General features: G+C 37.1%; 1 protein-coding gene across 1 annotated transcript in view; it reads left to right on the forward strand.

Moving 5' to 3' along the window:
• Positions 1-21,270, forward strand: part of Slc26a8 (solute carrier family 26 member 8) — a 62,658-nt gene that overhangs the window by 21,693 nt on the left and 19,695 nt on the right. Inside the window, exons 7-10 of the mRNA XM_076859523.1 lie at positions 2,416-2,498; positions 11,027-11,177; positions 12,348-12,461; positions 17,611-17,688. Of these exons, the coding sequence (XP_076715638.1) occupies positions 2,416-2,498; positions 11,027-11,177; positions 12,348-12,461; positions 17,611-17,688 (426 nt within the window). The remainder of the gene's footprint in view (positions 1-2,415; positions 2,499-11,026; positions 11,178-12,347; positions 12,462-17,610; positions 17,689-21,270) is intronic.

Here is a 21,270-nt window from a genome sequence, read left to right on the forward strand (position 1 = left end):
TTGTGTGTCTGGATTTTAAGTCAGGAAATTCTTCTTATCCCTAGGTTACAAGGGAATTCACACATTTCTTTTTAATCCTGATAGATTTTCAATATTTACATTTAGATCACTGACCATTTGTAGTGTGTTCCTTCGTAAGGAATGGAATTTTAGCTCTTCCTAATTGACTAACAGGTTGTTCCTGCATTATTTATCAAAAAGTCCATCTTCACACCTGTGGTTTAAAATGCATACTTTATCAAATATTTAATGTTCACATGTGAAAAGAAAATATTGAATTGTGTCAAAGCCAAATATACCCTTAGTTTAAAATATATGCCAACATTGGTAAAATGTTTATTTTCTTTAAAAAAATTTTTTTTGAACTCAGGTATAGTTGACAAATAAAAATTGTACATTCTTCCTGTGTACAACATGTTTTGAAATAGTCAAAGTAAGCTGATTAAAACTCCTATTACCTTATGCAGTTATCATTTTGTTGTTTGTGAGAACATTTAATATCTCTTGTCTTAGCAATTTTCAAGTGCACATTATTATTAACTATAGCCACCATTCTGAACAATAGATCTCCCCTCAAAAAACTTATTTTCAAAGTACTTTTAGTTGGGTGTGATGGTGCACAACTGTAATCCCAACAACTAGGGAGAGTGAGGCCAGAGGATGTCCTCACTCTCAATTCAAGGCCACCCTTGGCAACTTAGTGACACCTGTGTTCAAAAAATTTAAAATATAAAATAAATAAATAAATAAAAACCCTACAGGTTAGGGATGTTGCTCAGTGGTAGAGTGCCCCTGGGTCAAACTCCCAGTGCCACTCATGCACACACTAATATAATGATAATAAATTTGTTTAAAGTACTATATTTATTGACTTTTTTCTTATAATATTTTTTTAAATAGGGTTTTTCCCCTTATGAAAGTAATACAGGTTCATTCTATAATTTTTGAAAAATATGTGAAGGTTTTAAGAAACAGGGGGAAGAAATTCCTATGGTTATAACTGCTCAAAGTCAATTACTATTAATACTTTTGTATTTTCAGTTATTAATTCCCTTATTACTTCCAACACACAATAGGCTAATACTTAGTATAGGTGAATACTGACAATTTTCCCATTTTCTATGCAGAAATTTTGTTTCTATTTTGATATAGTTGCAACCACAGTGTTATTCAGCCTTCTTTCATTTATACAATACAACAGTAAAGAAAATGGGGTAGATGGGATCTTGATTTTGCCTGATCCATGTGACTAGTAAATAGCAGAGCTGGGGGGTTACTGCTGTCCAATGAAAAGGTGGCTTGTTTCTTTCTTTAAATTTGTAATGAAGATTTATCTTTTGTAGTTATAAATTAACATTTCTACTGTGAAGAAGATATTTTCAGAATTAAAGCTCCAGATTTTAAAGTCAGCATTTCTCACATTGAGATTGCCGTCCCTGAGAATTATTTTCCCCTTAAGTAATGTTCCGTGGTAGAGACACAAAGTTCACCAAATATCCACATGCCCCCTACATTTCCCAGTTGTCGTCCCCGGACATTTCATTAGATCATAGCATCACAGATAAGCCAACTGCTGCCCTGCTCTGTGTCAGGTTGAACTCTTGGAGCAGATGCTGGGAAAAAGAATTATGTGTTGAGAGAGAGAATAGAATAAAGCAACAATGTAATTATTATCTTAAAACTTGGTACTTAGCATGCCTGAGGCCCTGGGTTCCATCTCACCAACAAACAAAACCTGAGCATTGAGGTTCCTCCTCTCTGGTTTATTTTGCTTTGATGTGAAACCTTTACCATGAGGTATATGGCCTACTAGATTGTCTATTTTCCCTCTAGTTGAAAGTTGGGGACTAAAGAGAGAACTGCAGTTTTTACAACAAGTTTGGGGGTGGGGGAGAAAACAGATCATTACTTTGCTAAAGACATTCTTCTTGACGCTATCAAATGCTGCTTTCTATTATTAAGGGTTTGACATTCAATTCTCACTAATATACTTCAACAATTCCTTAAAAGACTTACCTTAGCACAATAAACCTGGATGTGAAAACTTTTAAAAAGTGAGACCTTGATACAGCCACTATCTGACAACATGTTCATATTGCTGTAGTCATTTAAAGGTGGTGGGAGAGATAAATTTAAGTCCATGGCATCCATTTGTTCCCATAATTGTGTCAGAGATCAAGGCTGACCTTGATTTGGCTACAATGTGAAAAGGATTTTTAGAGAATCAAAAGAATCAGGAAGGACCTCTGCCTTCCCTGTCCCACTGAGGCCTCCATCTAGTTCTTGTGCAGAGACTTCACTTGCTTCTTTTCCTGCCCTGCTAGAGGCTATGAACATCTCTGATACTGGAAACAATGCATGATCTTTAAATAATCTTATGCTTTTTTTTTTTTTTTTTTTTTTAACTCCCTGCAGATTCTTGGCTTCACTGTACTTGCTCACAAGATAAACCTGGTCACAGAAACCAGCCGTAACTTCATTGAGATCATTCCATATAGGTTAGTAATTCTACTCTTCAGGACTACTTTCCCTTTTCTGATACCCTCTGGCCACACAGTCTTAATGATATTTTCTACAAATAGTATATGACCATGGTCAGACTCATTTTAGAATACTGAGGTTCATGAGCTGAAGAGGGTTAGGACGACTCTTTGTTCTTTCTCAGGTGGGTCTCTGTCTCTCATGGTTGAGCTGATCCCCTCACCCAATCAACCTGTTGAATGCCCAGAGACTCACATTTGTTTCCATAGGTATTGCAAGTCTTCTCAACCTCCATACCTGTCAGATTGACTCTCAAAGGTGGATAAGCGGTACCTCTGTTTTTCCAGCCTCTCTTCTGGGACTCCATGTTCAGGAGAGAAATGTGCTTTCTACCTTCACTCACTTAAGACTTAACTTGTGTTGTTGAGCACTATGCTTTTCTTTTCTTTTTTTTTGGTACTGGCAATTGAACCCATGGCTTTGCCACTGAGCTACATCCCTAGTCTTTTTTAATTTTTTTAAAAAAATCTCAGCCTTTCTTTTTTTAAAATATTTTTTTAGTTGTCAATGGATCTTTATTTTATTTATTTATATGTGGTGCTGAGAATTAAATCCAGGGCCTGGCCTCACACATGCTAGGCAAGCGCTCTACCACTGAGCCACAACCCCAGCCCGAATCTCTCCCCCTTTTTCACCTTTATTTTATTTATTTATTTTTAAGTGGTGCTGAAGATCGAATCCAGATAAGTGCTCCACCACTGAGCCACACCCCCAGCCCACAAGTTTTGAGACAGAGTATTGCTAAGTTGCTGAGGGTCTCATTAAGTTGCTGAAGCCAGCCTCAAACTTGGAATCCTCCTGCCTCAGCCTCTGGGGTTATTGGGATTTCAAGTGTGCACTACTGTGACCAGCAGAAACATTGTTTTCTTAATCTGGATACAAAGTTACCTTCAAATGTGTGACATATAGAATTCGAAGGACTCACAATTAATTTTCATTATAATTCCTACCAGTGACTCTTGCTTCTGTTAGAAAATTATAATAATTTATAAGCCTTGATCAGGTGAATTGCATTAGCTAAGAAAGGAGTAGACCAGAAGGGCTTTTTTGTTTGTTTTGGTTTTGTTGTTGTTGTTGGTTTTGGGTACCAGGGATTGAATTCAGGGATGCACAACAACTGAGCCACATCCCCAGTCCTTTTTATTTACAGAGTTTCATTAAGTTGCTTAAGGCCTTGCTAAGTGTGCCTTTGAACTCGAGATCCTCCTGACTCAGTCTTTTGAGTTGCTGGGTTTACAGGTGTGTACCACCATGCCTGGCTATAGTTTCTTGACTCACAGGTAGGCTTTTGAAGAACACTGTTAATTTCCTTGAGTTGGACAGTGGGGATTGCTGTGGAGTCAGGGATATCAGCTACAACTCCAGGGTAACAAAATGTAGCCAAATTTGATGAAACCAAATTGAACTAGTCTCATATTCCACTAGTTCTCAATGAAATCTGATAATGGCTAAATCCATTTGAAATTCAATAGAATTTCAAATAGACACCACATAGGTACCAGGGAATACAAAGATAAGCAAGATGTAGTCTCTGTCCTCTGAAAAAATAATAAGAACAACAAGAGGATTGGCACTTATTTATTTTATTTCATTTTCTCCTCACAGTAACACTGTGAGGTATATATTACCTTCTCTTTATCTTGGAAGAAGCTAAGTCTTACCAAGTTTAAATGACTTTTCCAAGATAAGACAGCAAGATAGTGGAAGAGCCACCATTGAATTCATTTCTATTTAATTCCAAGTCTATGAGCATAACCATACTATTATTCTTACTCAGTGTGCTTCTATTATTAATGACTTAAAAGCCACACAGCCAATTTTTCTTTATCTTTTATCATAATTTGTAAAGGTATAGACAGACAAGTCAGCATTTCAAAAAAATCTAGTTTTAAGCATTACTTTGCTCTTTGTTTTTAAAGCCTTTATTTTATTCATGGTTGCTAGGGACTAGCACCATTGAGCGATTTAAGTTAGCTCCTGCCATGTCCATGTTCCCTTTTAACCTAATTTGCTAAAAAGGGTTGAGTATCACAGAGAATAGTAGGAAGAAAAAAATAGTAGTTTGTATTGTTAACACACTAAACATTCAGTCTTTACTAATTAGATTTGAATAATAAACTACACTTACTGTGTACCTCTTTGGAACAACAACATTCTTACCTAACTTCTTAAAAAGGAGAAGAAAAGGGTTGGGGCTGTAGTTCAGTGGCAGAGCACTTGCCTAGCATGTGTGAGGCACTGGGTTCGATCCTTAGCACCACATAAAAATAAACAAACAAAATAAAGGCATGCTATTCACCTACAAAAAAAAAAAAAAATTAAAAAAAGAAGGGAAAAAAAAGGTGAATTTAACAAAAACTATAATATCTGCCTCTAAGCATTCAGGTATGTTCCTATCTAGCTTATTGCCTGGAAATACCAAGGTGCTTTGAAGTTATAAAGTAGGGAAGTAAAGTAGACAGAGTTGGATGGCAAAGAAAAAAATATTCAACCGAGCATGGTGGAACATGACTGTGATCCCAGTGACTCAGGAGGCTGAGGTAGGAGAATTGCCAGTTCAAAGCCAGCCTCAGCATCAGCGAGGTACTGAGCAACTCGGTGAGACCCTATCTCTAAAAATACAAAATAGGGCTGGGGAGGCTGGGGATGTGGCTCAATAGTTGAGTGCCCCTAAGTTCAATCCCCAGTATCCCCCACCCCTGCCAAAAAAAAAAAAAAGTTAGAAAGAAAAAGCTATTCAAAAATAGAAATTCAGGGGGCTGAGGTTGTGGCTTAGTGGTAGAGCACTTGCCTAGTATGTGTGAGGCACTGGGTTCGATTCTCAGCACCAAATATAAATAAATGAATAAAATAAAGATCCATCAACATCTAAAAAAAATATTAAAAAAATAGGAATTTAGATTTGTGCACACAATAATGTGAGAGATGGGAAGATAAGAGGAAGTAGCTGTTCAAGATGCTAAAAATGGGTCAGGGTCAGAGGCCCACACCTATAATCTCAGTGGCTCTGGAGGCTGAGGCAAGAGGATCACAGGTTCAAAGGCAGCCTCTGAGCTTAGCAAGGCAGGGAGACCCTGTCTCAAAATAAAAAATAAAAAGGGCTGGGGATATGACTTAGTGGTTAAGTGCCCTTGGATTCAATCCCCTGTACCAAAACAAACATTTTAGCTCAAATGCTAAAAATGGATTCTGTCTACTGAAAGGAAAATGCAATTTAAACTGCATGAACTAATAAGAAATTTATTATATATGCTATTATTTACGTTGTGGTACAAAAATATACCACAAAAAAATCTTAAGAAATTTTACCAAATGGATTAACACATTGTTCATTTTACTCAATTTGGATCTTTACACATTTTTTCGGAAGTAAATCAACTACTGAGTCATTGATTAAGTAATAAAAGACAATCAAAAGAATAAACATTTCAAATAGCAAACCTTATCTAAAACAGGAGATTTATTTTCTGACTTAATAATCTAGAGGAATGAAAAATGAAGCATATTTGCGCTCCCCAATTAGGTTTAAAGAATTATGCCAGTTTGGATCCATTAAATGCTTCCTCCAAAATCATCAGATTTCTCTTTCTTCTTTAATCAGTTAAATCACTTTAGAATGTTAGACCAAGGTTGCATGGGGATAAGCCCCATTTGGTTCCCATATATTGTCAAATATGTTAATCTGCTGAAATAATAAGAACTTTTGCATTTATATTCATGAGAAATATTGGTCTGAAGTTTTTTTTTTTTTTGTAGTATGCATCTGGTTTTAGTATCAGAGTATGTTGACATTATAGAATGATTTGGAAAATGTTCCCTCGTTTTCAGTTTCTGGCAGTACTTAAAGAAAATGGGCATTATTTCTTTCTTAAATATTTGGTAGAATCTATCAGTGAAGATATTTGGGCCTGGGGCTTTCACCGTGGGATGCTTCTTAAAAAGCAAATTAGTGAGGCACTTAGAAACTCAGCAAGACCCTGTCTCTAATAAAGTATTTTAAAAAGGTAGGGGATGTGACTCAATGGTTAAGCACCCTGGGTTCAATTCCTAAACAAACTATAATTCAAATTTTAATATACTACTTATTAAAAACTATTATTAAATTATGTAATTATCTGATTCAGGATATCTACTTCTTCTTGAGACTACTTTGTTAGTTTTGGTCATTCAAAGAAGTTGTCCATTTAGTCTAAGTTGCCAAATATACTGGCATAAAGTATTTTATAATATTCTCTTGTTATCTTACTCACACACTATAAAATCAACTCTTTAAAAGTATATAGTTAGGGGCTGGGGTTGTGGCTCAGTGGCAGGGCACTTGCCTAGCACGTGCGAGGCCCTGGGTTCGACCCTCGGCACCACATAAAAATAAATAAATAAATAAAGGTATTTTGTCCAACTACAACTAAAAAATAAATATTAAAAAATTTTTAAATCTGTATAGTTAATTTTTATAAATTCTTGAAACACTACCACTATCTGATTTTAAAACATCTTATCAACCCCTCCAAAGAAATACCTGTTAGCAATCACTTCCAATCGTTCCTCCCCAGAGTCCCTGATCAACACTTATGTACTTTCCATCTGTGTGGATTTCCCTATTCTAGACATTTCATATAAATGGAATCATACAATTGGTCTTTTATGTCTGGCTTCTTTCATATGGCATAATGTTTGCAAGATTTATCCATCATGTACATTCCCATTCATGGCTGAATACTATTCCATCACACAAATCTACACAGTTTTCTTTTCTTTCTTTTTTTTTTTTTTTGTGGTGCTAGGGATTGAACCCAGGGCCTTGTACCTGTGAGGCAAACACTCTAACCAACTGAGCTGTATCACCAACCCTAATCTACACATCTCCAAAATGTCCAGTTGATGGACATTTCAGTCATTTCTACCTTGTGGCTATTGTAAATAGTGCTGCTATGAACATTTATGTGCATGCTTTTTTTTTTTTGAGCATCTACTTTCAATTCTTTTGGGTATATATCTAGGAATAAAATTACTGGGTCATATGGTAATGTATTTAATTTGTTGAGAAATTGCCAAAGTGTTTTCAATAGTAGCTACACAACTTTGTTTCTATCAGCAATGCCCAAGAATTCAGATTTCTCTATATCCTCACAATACTTATTTTCTGTTTGTTTTTTTTTTCTTATTATACTAGAAGATATGAAGTGGCAACTCAGTCTGACTTTGACCTGCATCTCCCTAATGACTAATGATGTTTAACATCTCTTCACGTGATTACTAGCCATTTGTACATCTTTTTTGCAGAAATTTCTATTTGAATCCTTTGACTATTTTTAATTGGGTTGCTTGTCTCTTTGTTGTTGATTTGTAAAGGTTCTTCCCGTATTCTGGACACCATAGCTTTACTAGATATTTGATTTGCAAGTATTTTCTTCCATTCTGTAAGTTGTTTTTTCCTTTTACTGGTACTTTTAAGCATAAAATTTTTCAGCTTTGATGAAGTTCCATTTATTTATTTTCATCACTTGTACTGATATAAGGTCTTGAAGATATGTCTCTCACTTTTCCTCTGAGAGTCATATGATTTTAGCTTTTAAATTTAGGTGTTTAATCCTTTTGAGTTAAAAAGGGATTTTAATTTTTTTTTTTAATTTTAAAAAGCATTAAAAAAGTATATGTTGTGCAGTAGGGGTCTAACTTCATTCTTTTGCATGTGAGTACCCTGTTATCCCAACATCATTTGGGTTTATTGCTAAACTCTCAATTCTGTTTCACTCATCACTTCCTAAGGGAAGACAGTCTTGATTGTTATAGGTTGTTTGTAGAAAGTTTTGAAATTAAGAAATGCAAGTCCTCTTGCTTATTCCTTCATTTTCTAAATCACTTTGGCTTTCAGGGTCCTTGCAATTTCATGTGAATTTTAGGGTTGGCATCTCCATTTCTGCAAAAGGGGCCAATGGGAATTTAATATGATTGCACTGAATCCATAGATTATTTTGAGGTTTTAATTGGCCAAAGACATCAAATGTGTTTAAAATCATTACTATGTAAAAATTCTAAATAAATAAACTTATTTTTTCACCTTTGGAAGTTGCTAGGGAACCAACTCATTCTTTCAAAAATTCTAAAATAAAAGAGAAAAATCAGGCATTTATTGTGCCTTTCCTGTAAGAATTGCTCTTTGGAACATCCAGACAGTTTATAATAAGACATTTAACTTTATAGAAGTAGTCCAGCTAATAAAGGGAGAAGGAATTATAAATTTAGAATTATGGAATATTACCATTAAGGGATATCAGCATATCATCTGCCAACATTGAAAAAAAACAGTTGTTTTTTTTGTTTTGTTTTTTACCTCCTAATGGAAATAAATACCACCACTTATGAAGCATTTTTCCTTAAAAAAAAAAAAAAATCGTCTGGCCAAACCTGAAGGGCTAACTACCAATTTATAGAAAATACAAGGAACAGAGGAACATCTTAATTGCAACACAGGGATGGTAGGAAACACAGTAGGATGGAATAGCAGGTTTCTTTAACCAATAAACAAAAAAATTTGAGGAAGAAAAGAAAAAGATATAGAGAGGCAATTAACCCATGAAGTCCCAAGTTATCAATTATGTACATATTTCAATGAAATTGACATAGTGTAGGGCTGGGGATATAGCTCAGTTGGTAGAGTGCTTGCCCCGCATGCATAAAGCCCTGGGTTTTATCCCCAGCACCACACACACACACACACACACACACACACAACACACAACACACACAAATACAGGTGCATTAAAATAGTTTGGAAATAATACTCTAGAGCTTATATAGCCTTTATATCTATTTATATAGCCTTTATATCTATTTATATAGACTTTTTTAACACTTTCTAATCATTCACCTCTTATCTCAAAAATAGATCTCTAAAAACAGTGATTACTTCAAAGTTACCATAAGTGGGATATTTGTTGATCACTTTAAGTTTTCATAGATGTCCTGTATCTAGGATGATGGGAAAAATCATAGAGAGATTTAACAGACACAGCAACCAGTTGCAATGCATTGACCTTATTTGGATTCTAATTTTAACAAATTATAAAATATATGTTTGTAAGATATTTGGGAAAGCTTCAAAATTAATTGGTTATTTGATAATATTAAGACAGTATAATTTTTGTTGAATTATTTTTTTAGGGAGGTACACAGAAATATTTACAATTGAAATGATAAAATGCCTAGAATTTTCTTCAAATTTATCTTGCAATAGGCAGTGGATAGTGGTACAGATGAAATAAGATTGGTCATGAATTATATGTTGAAGGTAGGTGATGGGTATAGGAGGGCTCATTATACCATTCTTCTTTCTTTTGTGACTATTTCAAAATTTTCTACTATAAATATAGAACATCAAAGTTTGTGAATGATCCTAAGAACACAGGACCCAGGAAGTGACAATTTAAAATTGAGTGCACAGAGCTGGATACAGTGGCACTCACCTGAAATCTCATCTACTTAGGAGGCTAAGGCAGGAGAATTATGAGATCAAGGCCAGCCTCAGCAACTTAGGGAGACCCTGTTACAAAAGAAAATAAAAAGGGCTGAGGGTATAACTCAGTATTTGGCTAGTGTACACAAGTTCTGGGTTTGATCTATACTATTGCAAAAATTGACCACACAAGCTGACTTCACAGATACTCTGGACAGCAAGGTAAAATTACAAAACATGAATAGATATGAATAGACATGCATGAATAGACAAGCATTGATTCCTTTGAGAATCAGGATGTTCCTCAATTCTTTGGATAGTGATCTGATGGGTAATACTGATAGAAGAAAGTTTATTGCGTTAAACAAGAGTTTCCCAGTTAACAATGGAACAGGAGTTAACAATGGAAAGAAGTTTTGGCCTTGGTTTAAATGTGTTTGGCAATGTTTGTTATGATAGGATCTTGGTAAAAATAGACTGTATTGAATTTGTAGAAATAGATAACAATGATTATCAGCAAAATGGATATAATACTCTAGAGCTAGAGTATTATAAATGGGTTTGTTGACCTCAAAACTACAGGAGGGAAAGCATGGGTAGGAATGGGAACCCATTTATACAAAGGACAATGACTAAAATTATACCCTGAAGAATGCAAGTGTGACTAAAAGGGAAGTCATTGGGCCTTTCAGCTCTAAACATCTTGATGTCATATCTACCAATGGTCTACTCATGGGTACAGTATCAAGAGTAGAGTTCTGTGATTTTGACTGTCCCGATCATTGCTATCATCAAATAGCAGAAACTTGGAATTAGAAGACAGCTTAATATGCTCTCTTGATGGATTTGTAACTTGGCTTGATTTGCTGGCAGTTTTGGCAAGCTGCTGCCTCAGTTGCTCTACTTCTTCTATATTCTTGGTTAGAAGGGGAGGAACACTGGGCCAGCCCTGGAGGAGAAGGATGAAATGGCGGGAGTGCCAGTAAAGCACACCTGCTATCCAGGAATAATTCCACTATTTTGTTTCAGCTTCCTGTTTCCTTCACTACCAAATTTCGGCAACTTTTTTTCTAGACTTATTTTACCAGCTATATCCTTATCTATTGTGAGCTCCTTTATGGTTATATTTCTGGGCAAGAAGATTGCTGGTCTCCACAACTACAGAATCAACTCCAATCAGGTGAGAAGACCATTGCTTTTTCTGACCTGTAAGTCTTCTCTCTAATCTGAGCCACCTGCCAACGTGAAGGCTAGATTCTTTAACCAAAGAGTCACTCGGACTATAATTTTGGACTGAAGTCACAAAAGAGTTTTTGAGAAGTGAGGAATATTTAACTTTGAAGCCACTTGAAATTTAACATGAGTGTTGTTCCACAGGAACAGATATGGTGCAGAGACAAGAAGATGACATGTGGCATCTCTTTGCTCGGCCAGCAGAGTTCCTCTCATGTTAATTTTATCTTTCTGTCCACCCTGTCCTTAGAAGCTAACCACACACTGAGGCGTGATAAGAAATGCTGTGGAGGGCTGGGGTTGTGGCTCAGTGGTACAGCGCTTGCCTCACGCATGTAAGGCCCTGAGTTCGATCCTCAGCACCATGTAAAAATAAATAAACAATAAAGGTATTGTGTCCATCTATAACTAAAAAAAATAAATTAAATTAAAAAGAAATGCTGTGGAATATAACATGCAAAACTCACTACCAATATATGTAATTAAGTTGGCCTCTTCGTCTTTTGGCCTATTTATTTATTTATTTATTTTTAGGGAAACTCTCCTACTACTCTGAGTTTGGTCCTTCCCCTGGAACTATTTGGGAAGAAAGCATTTTCCCAGTTTGACATTTAGGTAGTATAGAAAGAAGGGAGAAGAATAGCACTGCTAGTCTCCCTATCATTCAAAGTCCTGGCAATCACATGAAAGAGGATAAAAAGGAAAAGGCCTCATTTCATGACCTTGAAAAAGAGTTTTCCTGATAACTAGCTAAAATGAAGATGCAATTTAATCTAGATAATCATATTTGCTTGTTTCCTTTTGTCCTTTCTAAGAATATTTCCATCTGTTGTTTGAAACAATATAAACAACCTCTCTTCAGACTCAAGAAATAAAGAGCATGCTTTTTGCTCAAAATCAAAATTAGTGGACTGAGGATGTGGCTCAGTGTTAGAGCACCTGCCTAGCACATGTGGGGTACTGGGTTTAATCCATAACATCCCAAAATAAATAAATAGCTGAATAAACAAAATAAAACAAGTTGTATTAGTTTTTTTATCAAATTTTTTGAGATTTTATATATTTTCCCACAGTTTTTAACAAAAAGTAGGCTTTAAGTTTCTGCATTTCTTTACAGGATCTAATAGCCATTGGCCTTTGCAATATTGTCAGTTCATTCTTCAAATCTTATGTATATTCTGCTGCTATTGCCAGGACTATTATCCAAGATAAAGCTGGAGGAAGACAACAGGTATGTTTAAAAAGAATTTTATCTCTACTTGTGTCGATTCATATGGATATTCATAGAATAGGACTATGTGGACTTCATTTTGTCTTGATGTTTTACTTGATGGGGAAGACATCTTGGAAGAATTTGGATTCTACACTTGCCTTAATTCCTGTACAGATTTTGTTTTAAAAGTTATTGGTCAATGTGGAATTTGAAAGTCATTTTCTATGGAAATATTATTATACATAAGAGATTTTATATATTATCCCACAGAAACCCATTTTGCACATAATATACTAGAAGAACAACAATATTTCAGATAAACTTACCATCAATTATTAATTTTTTTCCCTATAGAGAATGTATTCTCATACATTGTTTGGAAAAGCAATACTACAAATGAAACATTTTCCTGGCTTCCTCAAAGGGCATGCATGGCAAGGGGGTTTCCTGAGAGAGAGTCAGGTGTTTATCTAGGAGAGCCTAGGAATTTATGACCATTCTCTCTCTGTATAAGAGGAAATGACCTACGACAGATTCTCTTCAAGTATTCTGAAGTAATGAACTAATTGTTTGGTAAGCTGAACGATACAGTTGACAGAAAAGATTCTAAAAGCAAACTCCCCCTAATTGCAGGCATGGAATTTTGTAAGTCCTATGTTTATGAGTTTTGAACTGACTAAATAAATGTTACAACATGAAAGTACGAGAGGCCTCCCATCTTAGTTCTGTGGCGTGATGAAATGGCAGGGAGTTATCAGAATTGGAGCCTGGGTAAACCCAGGGAATGAGTCAGGGTTCATTTGGTGAAACAACTGGCCAGAAGCCAAAGAGAAGCTCATGCCTCACAAGTATAGTGAGAAGGTAGAGCTGTGGTCAGAACCTGATGTATCAGAAGGATGGAAGTTCAATTTTAATAGGGAAAGATAAAGTGTCATAGTCCATTGGCAAAGATAAGATGAAGTTTGGGTGAAAATCAGTGAAAGCCAGAAGGAAGATTAGGCTGGGTGAGAGCAAGGGGCTCAAGTAAGGCTCCATCCTATCATTTTATGCAGACTGAGTTTTGTGGTCATAGAGCTTCCTCCTGGCACACTGGAGGAAGAAAGAAGGAGCGTGGGCTGTGTTAAAAGGAAGAATGTTCTATACAAGCATGCAAAATCTTTGGAATCAAAATGAGAGGGTTTTATGACAAGAAGAAATGGAAATGGCAACCGCAGAGATTAGTTCCACTAACTTTTTATGACAATACTTAGTTTATCCAGTGCCCATAAATTTGGGAAGACAAGATATACACAGCTAAATCAAAGTGCAAGGAAAATCAGGTGCAAATTGAGCACAATTGACAAAAAAAGCACCTTAAGTATTATGAGAAGGAGATTGGTAGAGGAATTGGACCTTTCCCAGAGTCCTAAAAGTGGTTTAAGATTTGCACCAATAGAAGAAAGAGGGCTTTGGGTCAACCTCAGGCTTTGGGTCAACCTCAACCTTGTCTTACAAGCAGGAAATCTATATGTGGTGGGCTGGGGAAAGAATAGATTTGCTGACTGCACACATTTGAGGAACAGAGAAGCCAAGCTTTGTAAGAACTTTGGCAGAAGATGATGGAATTTCCAATCTCTGAGCCAGTCCATTTTACCATTTTAGCAGGCAGCTTGTGGCTCTGTTTTCTGCTGCTGCCTGTTGATCTGTGTGGCACATTTCCTCTGAGTGGCATCTCTCACTGCACTGTGGTGGCCCTCTGTAGGGAAGTGTGTCCCTAGGGATGCTAGTGAACACTTCCCTGATATGCCCAGTTCAGCTTGCTGGCTCAAGTAGAGAAGTTGTGGGCCCTGTCTGTACACATTGGAGCTGTCCAATTCCACCAGGAATTTCTAGTCTGGACTGGAAAAGACCACCCCCCCCCCCAAGACTCTGTCTTCACACAGCTGCGGGTGTTCTCTCTATTCCTTCCCTCTGGGAGTTTTTTATTCACTCTGCCTGAGAAATCTGGGGGCTGGCTCTGAATGTCCCCCAAATGGCCTGCCATTGATTATTTTATTTTTAGTTTTTATCTGGCATAAATTCAAACTGAGTCTATGATCACATTTCACTTTATTATTTCCCTGTCTAAAACCCATTTTCCTCCACTGTCATATAACAAAAAGCAAAACCTACTGGTCCTCCCAGCCACGGCCTCAACCTGAGGTGTGGGAAGGCCTGGCCCATGGCAGAGAGGATGAGATGAGCCCCAGGTCTGTGGCCAGTTAGAGTGTCTCCCACTTATCTTTCTGTTCTGTATAAAAATCTAGGTTTTCATACAGTTTATTTTGGCATCTGCCAGTTCCGACTACTGTGCTTCCCTGGTCTCCATGTGCCTATCCTTCTTCCCTACTTTCCAAGGACTGGCTTTCTTGCCTTGTCCCCAGGCTCCCAGAACATGGTAAAACTAAGTTATTACAAAAGAAAGAGAATAGTTGTATTAGTTGTGTTCTTTTTAAGGGAAGAAGCAAATGAAGCAAGGGTGAGAGCCTAGATTTTGGAATCAGATGGTCGGGGTGTAGGAACCAGACTCGGTGCTTCCTAGATGTGTGTGATCTTGGGCGGATGACTTTTACTCTTTGAGGCTCTCATCCTCATTCATAAAATGGAGATAAAAGCAACCTTTCAGTTGTGAGAATAAAATTAGATGCTAATAGTGTCAACCACAGTGTCTGTCACTTACGAGATGTTAAAAAATGATAGCTCCCCAGTCCCTAGTGCCCAGGCCTGTGGTCAGCAACCTGCTGTCCTGATCCCATTGCTTCAAATCACTAGAGATAAGCCTGGAAGAGTGGTGTAAAATTGGAACAGAAAAGCAAAATATACAGAAGATGTGAACTTTAATAGTGCTTGCTGTCCAAGATTCTGAGAGTCATTGAGCACCTTCCTGAGGCACAATGCCACCAAGGCTGGTCCTCTGACCCCAAATCCCATTCTTTTGAATGTACCACTAAGGAGGACACACAGTTATCACAGGCCTTCCAAATGTCTCAGAGCAGTTAATTTTATGGTACTCAAGATTCTGCTTGTGCTTATTTCAATCTAGGTTTTTATACAGTTTATTTTGGCATCTGCCTGTCTGAAAAACAATAAGAATAAATAATCAGAGCTAGGAACAGCGGCATACACTTGTAATCCCAGCAGCTCAGGAGTCTGAGGCAGGAGGATCACAATTTCAAAGTTAGCCTCAGTAATTTAGCAAGGCCCTGTCTCAAAATCAGAAATAAAAAGGGCTGGGGGTGTGGCTCAGTGTTTAAGCAGCCCTGGGTTCAACCAAAAAAGAAAAGAAGAACAAATAATCAGAAGAATTTTGGAGAAAAGAAATGGGAGGCAAGAAAAAACCTGATATACTTTCCTATTTTAATCAAATTAGTTTTTTACTGCTACAGCAATAAATCATATTCAGCAACTGGTTGACCTGAGGATTGACTGGAGGGGCTTAGGAGGTTGATTACCTAGTGTAGTTTTGTAGCATATAAAGTGTTCACTGTTAGAGCTTTCTGAAGATCAGGAACAGCATGGGCTGGGGATGTGGCTCAAGCGGTAGCGAGCTTGCCTGACATTCGCGGGGCGCTGGGTTGCATCCTCAGCACCACATAAAAACAAAATAAAGATGTTGTGTCCACCGAAAAACTAAAAAATAAATATTAAAAAAAAAAAAAGATCGGGAACAGCAATTCATTTTCCTGATCCTTCTTCCTACACGACTGTCTTGTGGTTCTGCTTTTCCATGTTTTGCTGCTCACTTTTTTGTTTTAATTTTATTTTTAGCTGTAGTTGGACAAAATATCTTTTTATTTTATTTATTTTTATATGGTCCTGAAGATGGAACCCAGGGCCTTGCACATGCTAGGTGAGTGCTCTACCACTGAGCCACAATCCCAGCCCTATGCTGCTCACTTTAACTGTGACCCCTGGGTGGGGAAGAACGATATAGGACACAGGCCTGTGATAACCATGTATAAATTAAAGTCTATCAACAAATTTATATATATATATATATATATATATATATATATATATATATATAATATCCCTTTAAAGGATTAGATTTGAGGGACTCTCTCAGTTCTTGGTTATACAGGCCATTGTTTTAACTTGTGCTTACAGTTTTACCTTACTGCAACTCCATTCCCCATCACGGTGGGAAAAGACACTGCTTTGTATTATTTTTTTTCAACTAGAGGCTTAAAAATGGGAATTTGCCAATAGGGAATGTCATGAGTTCAAGACTTATATCCAGAGAGCCTTGGGTTATAAAGGGAATTGTGTTCCTCGGCTTCATTTGATGAGTGAGCATCTCTGTTTACCAAGCCCAGAGATAGGACTGGGATAGGACCCAGAGTAGTTTTATATAGACTTGACTCATGATGGTAACCTTTTTGATTGAAGGAGAGAGAAATTGAAGCCAGAACATGAAAAGTGATCATCACTGTATTTTCCAAGGTGAAGCACCATTGAAACTGTTAGATAGGAAGTTTTCAAGCTCCACACAGGAGAGTGAGGGGTGATCTAATTATCTACGTGGAAAGTAGAATGGTTGGGATTCTAGAGCTATTAGGAAGGAGTCTAGTGTTTTCATTTTCTTTTTCTTTTCATACTGGGGATTGAACCCAGGATGCTTAACCACTCTGCTACATCCTCAGCCCCTTTTTTAAATTTTTTATCTTGAGACAGGGTCTCACTGAGTATTTAGAGCCTCACCAAGTTGCTGAGGCTGGCTTTAAACCCGGAATTCTCCTGCCTCAGCCTCCCAAGGTGCTGGGATTACAGGTGTGCACCACCATGCCTGACCTACTGGGGGTTTTATATATTATGCAAGGAGAAATTACAGTCTTGAAGAAATGCATGATATAGTTTAGGAGACTTCAGATAACGTAGCACAGAGCTGGGACAATAAGGATTCAAATGCTCAGGAAAATTTAGGACCTTTCAGATAGCATTCACACATTCATTCCACAAGTACCTATTGAGTGCCTCCTGTGTTTAATACTTGAAAAGAACTGAAAATGTCAGCTCCACAAAATTGCACTTATTCTAAGCCCAACTCCTTTGAAGAAAAAAATGGCATGCTTCTTACAGAAGGCCACATATGCAGACAGGGACCGATATGTTCCTGATGGTTTCTCTCCAACTGGCTCTGTTTCCTCAGTTTGCATCTCTGGTAGGCGCAGGTGTGATGCTGCTCCTGATGATGAAGGCGGCACAGTTTTTCTATGAACTGCCAAATGTAAGTAGAACTTATCAAATAACTAAGTTTAAACAAAAAAGATAGAATGTCTGGTTTGCATCCTGGTGGGGCATTTTTGCATGGATAATTGCATGCAGCTTATCCCCAGAGGTTGCCCTGACCAAGCTCTTGCCCTTTTTCTTTAAAATAATAGCATCATACAGTTGGAGTTAAATGAAATAATATGAGATATATTTGTATATTTGTATATGAGATATACTGAAGTGTGTTTATATATATTTAAAAGAAGATAGTGTTGGGGTAATAGTAAGCACTCAAGAAACATTATTGTTATTATCATTCTTATCTTGTTATTGCTTAAGTTATAAAATAAGCTTTGTAAATAAGGAATCAGTAAAAAATGACTAACATAGACTTCAGATGCCAGACCCCCGTTACCAGTACGGGCTTGGAAACTCACTGTGCAGGCTTGGAAGCTCATGCCATCTGTTTTCCAGAAGGCCTTGATCTGCCTTCTGTGTGAACACAATCCTCCCATTGCTGCCACATTGCCTCTTGGTTAATTCATAACACTCGAAGATGGCCTGATAGTTGAGTTTTAACTCTGTCCAACTAGAATGCTTCTGGATATGAATGTGCCATTTCTTCTCTTTGGATAAGACTGTTTACCTTAAAGATGCCAGTTGTGTTAATCATTGTTTGTACTCAACTTGCTCTAAGTTACAATATAGATCCTTGCTCAGTTTTCTGTATTGATAAACAATATAGATCTATGTCTTCATGTTCCCTTAAGCCATTGTATAACATACTTAGGGAGGTGAGGGAAGGTCTCCTTCCTGGTGTAGCAGCTTCATTACCCTGAGGTGGCCGTCCCCAAAGCTGGAGTGATTGTAGATGTCATCCCCATCTTCTTCAACACTACCTCTACCTGGTGTCAGGTATCATTAAAGCAGGTCCACCACAAGGTTGCTGCTGTCTTCTGCTCTTGTAACTCAAGGATCTTGGAGCCCAAGCATGGTATCTTCTCAAGGAGGGTGAGATTAATAAGCTTGTGCTTAAAACACAGAAGCTGTTCTCTAATTCGCAGCAGAAGTCCTCTCCAGAACTCAGTTTACCCAGCATCTTCTGTGTTGTAACTGCTGGAGTCTGTTTTAGAAGGGTAACTCATCAATTTACTCTGAGCAGTTGTATTTTTTCTTTACTGCTAAAAGAAGCAGAATATTAAAATTCCAAACAAATAAAAACTGTCAGAATTCACTGAAGGGTAGTAATAAAAGTAGGTAGCACTCCTTTATTATAAATTTGTTGGAGCTAGGATATCCTTCACTTTTGGTTGGCTATGTTGCACCACATTATTCTTATTGTGCGTGCATGTGTGTGTGTGTGTGTGTGTGTGTGTGTGTGTGTGGTGCTGGATGTTGAATCCAGGGCCTTGTGCATTCGAAGCAAACACTCTTCCAATTGAGCTATATCCCAGCCCTCACTGAATCTTCTTTTAAAGTATTTTTCTAGAGGGACACATACCTTTATTTATTTCTATGTGGTGCTGAGGATCCAACCTAGTTCCTCCCACATGTAAGGCAAGTGCTCTACCACTGAGCTACAGCCTCAGCCCCATTCTTACTTTATCTTGTTAGCACATTTCTGAGTGAGAAGATGTGAATACAATCTGATGAATGAAATATATGAACTATTATAACAATGAAGTTGTACAGGTATTAAACTATGGATCATTTCTTCTTTCCTTAAAAGACTGCAGATGGCTCTTCGTAAAATCCTTATTAGAATCATTAGAGGAGCCTCATGGCTAGCATCTCAACTAGTTACCAAAAGACCAACATAAACTTGGAAAAGCATTATACAAAATAGTACATTTCAATGTAATTTCCAATTTTGTGTGAAAAAAAATATATAGAACACGCCAAAATGTTAAAAATGGTTCTCTCTTTGATAATGGAAATGATGAAGGAGTGTAATTCTTTTTTTTTTTTTAACAAAATGAACATGTTTTACCTTACTGTTTACAAAGGTAAAAGTTTTTGTTCTATATTTTTTTCTGAGATTTTTTTCCTCTCCATGCCGTCTGCCTCAAGTCAAAACTTATACAAATCTCTGATGAAGTTAAATTTCTTTTCCTTCCCACCATCCCTCTGCAAATTGTTGAGAGTTTGGAAATTCTTGACCGGAAAGAAGGTGGTATGGTGGAAAAGAACCATACCTCAGAAAGCCAAAGCAAGCTAGGGCCCAGCCATTCCTAGTGGTAGAATAGGCTCTCATTCCCAGGCAGAGTTTATTGAAGAGATGGGAATTAGAAAAAGCCTAAGAAATGTTTAACCAACTCAGGGACTTTGTGAACATACGGAGAAAATTATCTTAAAGTATGTTATATTCTCCTTTACAGCCCCAATAATTTTTATATCCTTATAAGTATAAATCTTAATTTTCCAAAATATAGGGAATATTCTTCCTATTAGAAAAGTAGTCTCATTTTAAAAATCTTGGAAAACACAATAGGTAAAAATGTCACCTGTCACCAATAATTACAAATAAACCATTAACATTTTGTCATATATTTAACCAACCTTATTTTTTTGTTGTTGTTATTGATGCTTTATTGCTAAGCTACATCCCCAGCCCCCCTTTTTAAAATCATTTTTTACTGTGAGACATGGTATCTCTAAGTTGCTAAGGGTCTTGTCAAGTTGCTGAGACTGGCCTTGAACTTGAGATTCCCCCTGCCTCAGCGTCAGGAGTCACTGGAATTACAGGCATGCACAACTATGCCTGGCAAACCAGGCATTATTTTTCTGTGAACAGATATTACTTTGCATAGCTGCAACCTAACTCTACATACAATTTTGTATTGTTGATTTTTTTAAAATCTAGAGCACAATATTCCAAAATTTCTACATGACAGTGTATCATTGTGTCTTGATCTGTTGCCAAATGATTTCCCAAAAGGGTAGTGTCCTTTTATACTCAACAACCATATATATGGGGTGTTATCAATGTTTTTAATTTGCTACTTTAACTTGATTGATAAAAAATGGTATCTTGGGGCTGGGGATATAGCTCAGTTGGTAGAGTGCTTGCCTTGCATGCATAAGGTCCTGGGTTCAATCCCCAGCACTGTAAAAAAAAAAAAAAAAAAAAAAAAAGATCTAATTAGTAAGATAATGACAGCATATCATGATGATTAAACTTGAATAGAAACACATGATTTTAGAATTTCTCTGAGTGGAAGTTCTCTCGATTTATCATCCCATTTGAGAATGGTTTCTAGATGATGTTTTCTAGATGATATGAGTGACAGATTTGTCAAGCAAATGAGATAAGGCCAAGTAGCCAAAGAAGCCAGCTTCCCCATAGGTCCTGGTGTCACCACAGTGACAACACTGATGTTACCTTTGGCTACTCTTCCTCTGTCTCTGTGAGTAATAAACTCTCTGAAACTAAAAGGGGTCCTTTGTAGCTTTACTGCCTGAATCTATCAGGCCTTGAGCTTGGCCTGACCTTGCCTCAATGTCTGACAAATCATAAAGGAGAGTAGAGAAAGATGTGGAGAATATTTAATTGGGCTGACCCAAGAGTTGGAACACATATATGGTATTCATATGAAAT

This window comes from Callospermophilus lateralis, chromosome 6 (assembly GCF_048772815.1).
Source record: "Callospermophilus lateralis isolate mCalLat2 chromosome 6, mCalLat2.hap1, whole genome shotgun sequence".
In the NCBI taxonomy this organism is placed as follows: domain Eukaryota; kingdom Metazoa; phylum Chordata; class Mammalia; order Rodentia; family Sciuridae; genus Callospermophilus; species Callospermophilus lateralis.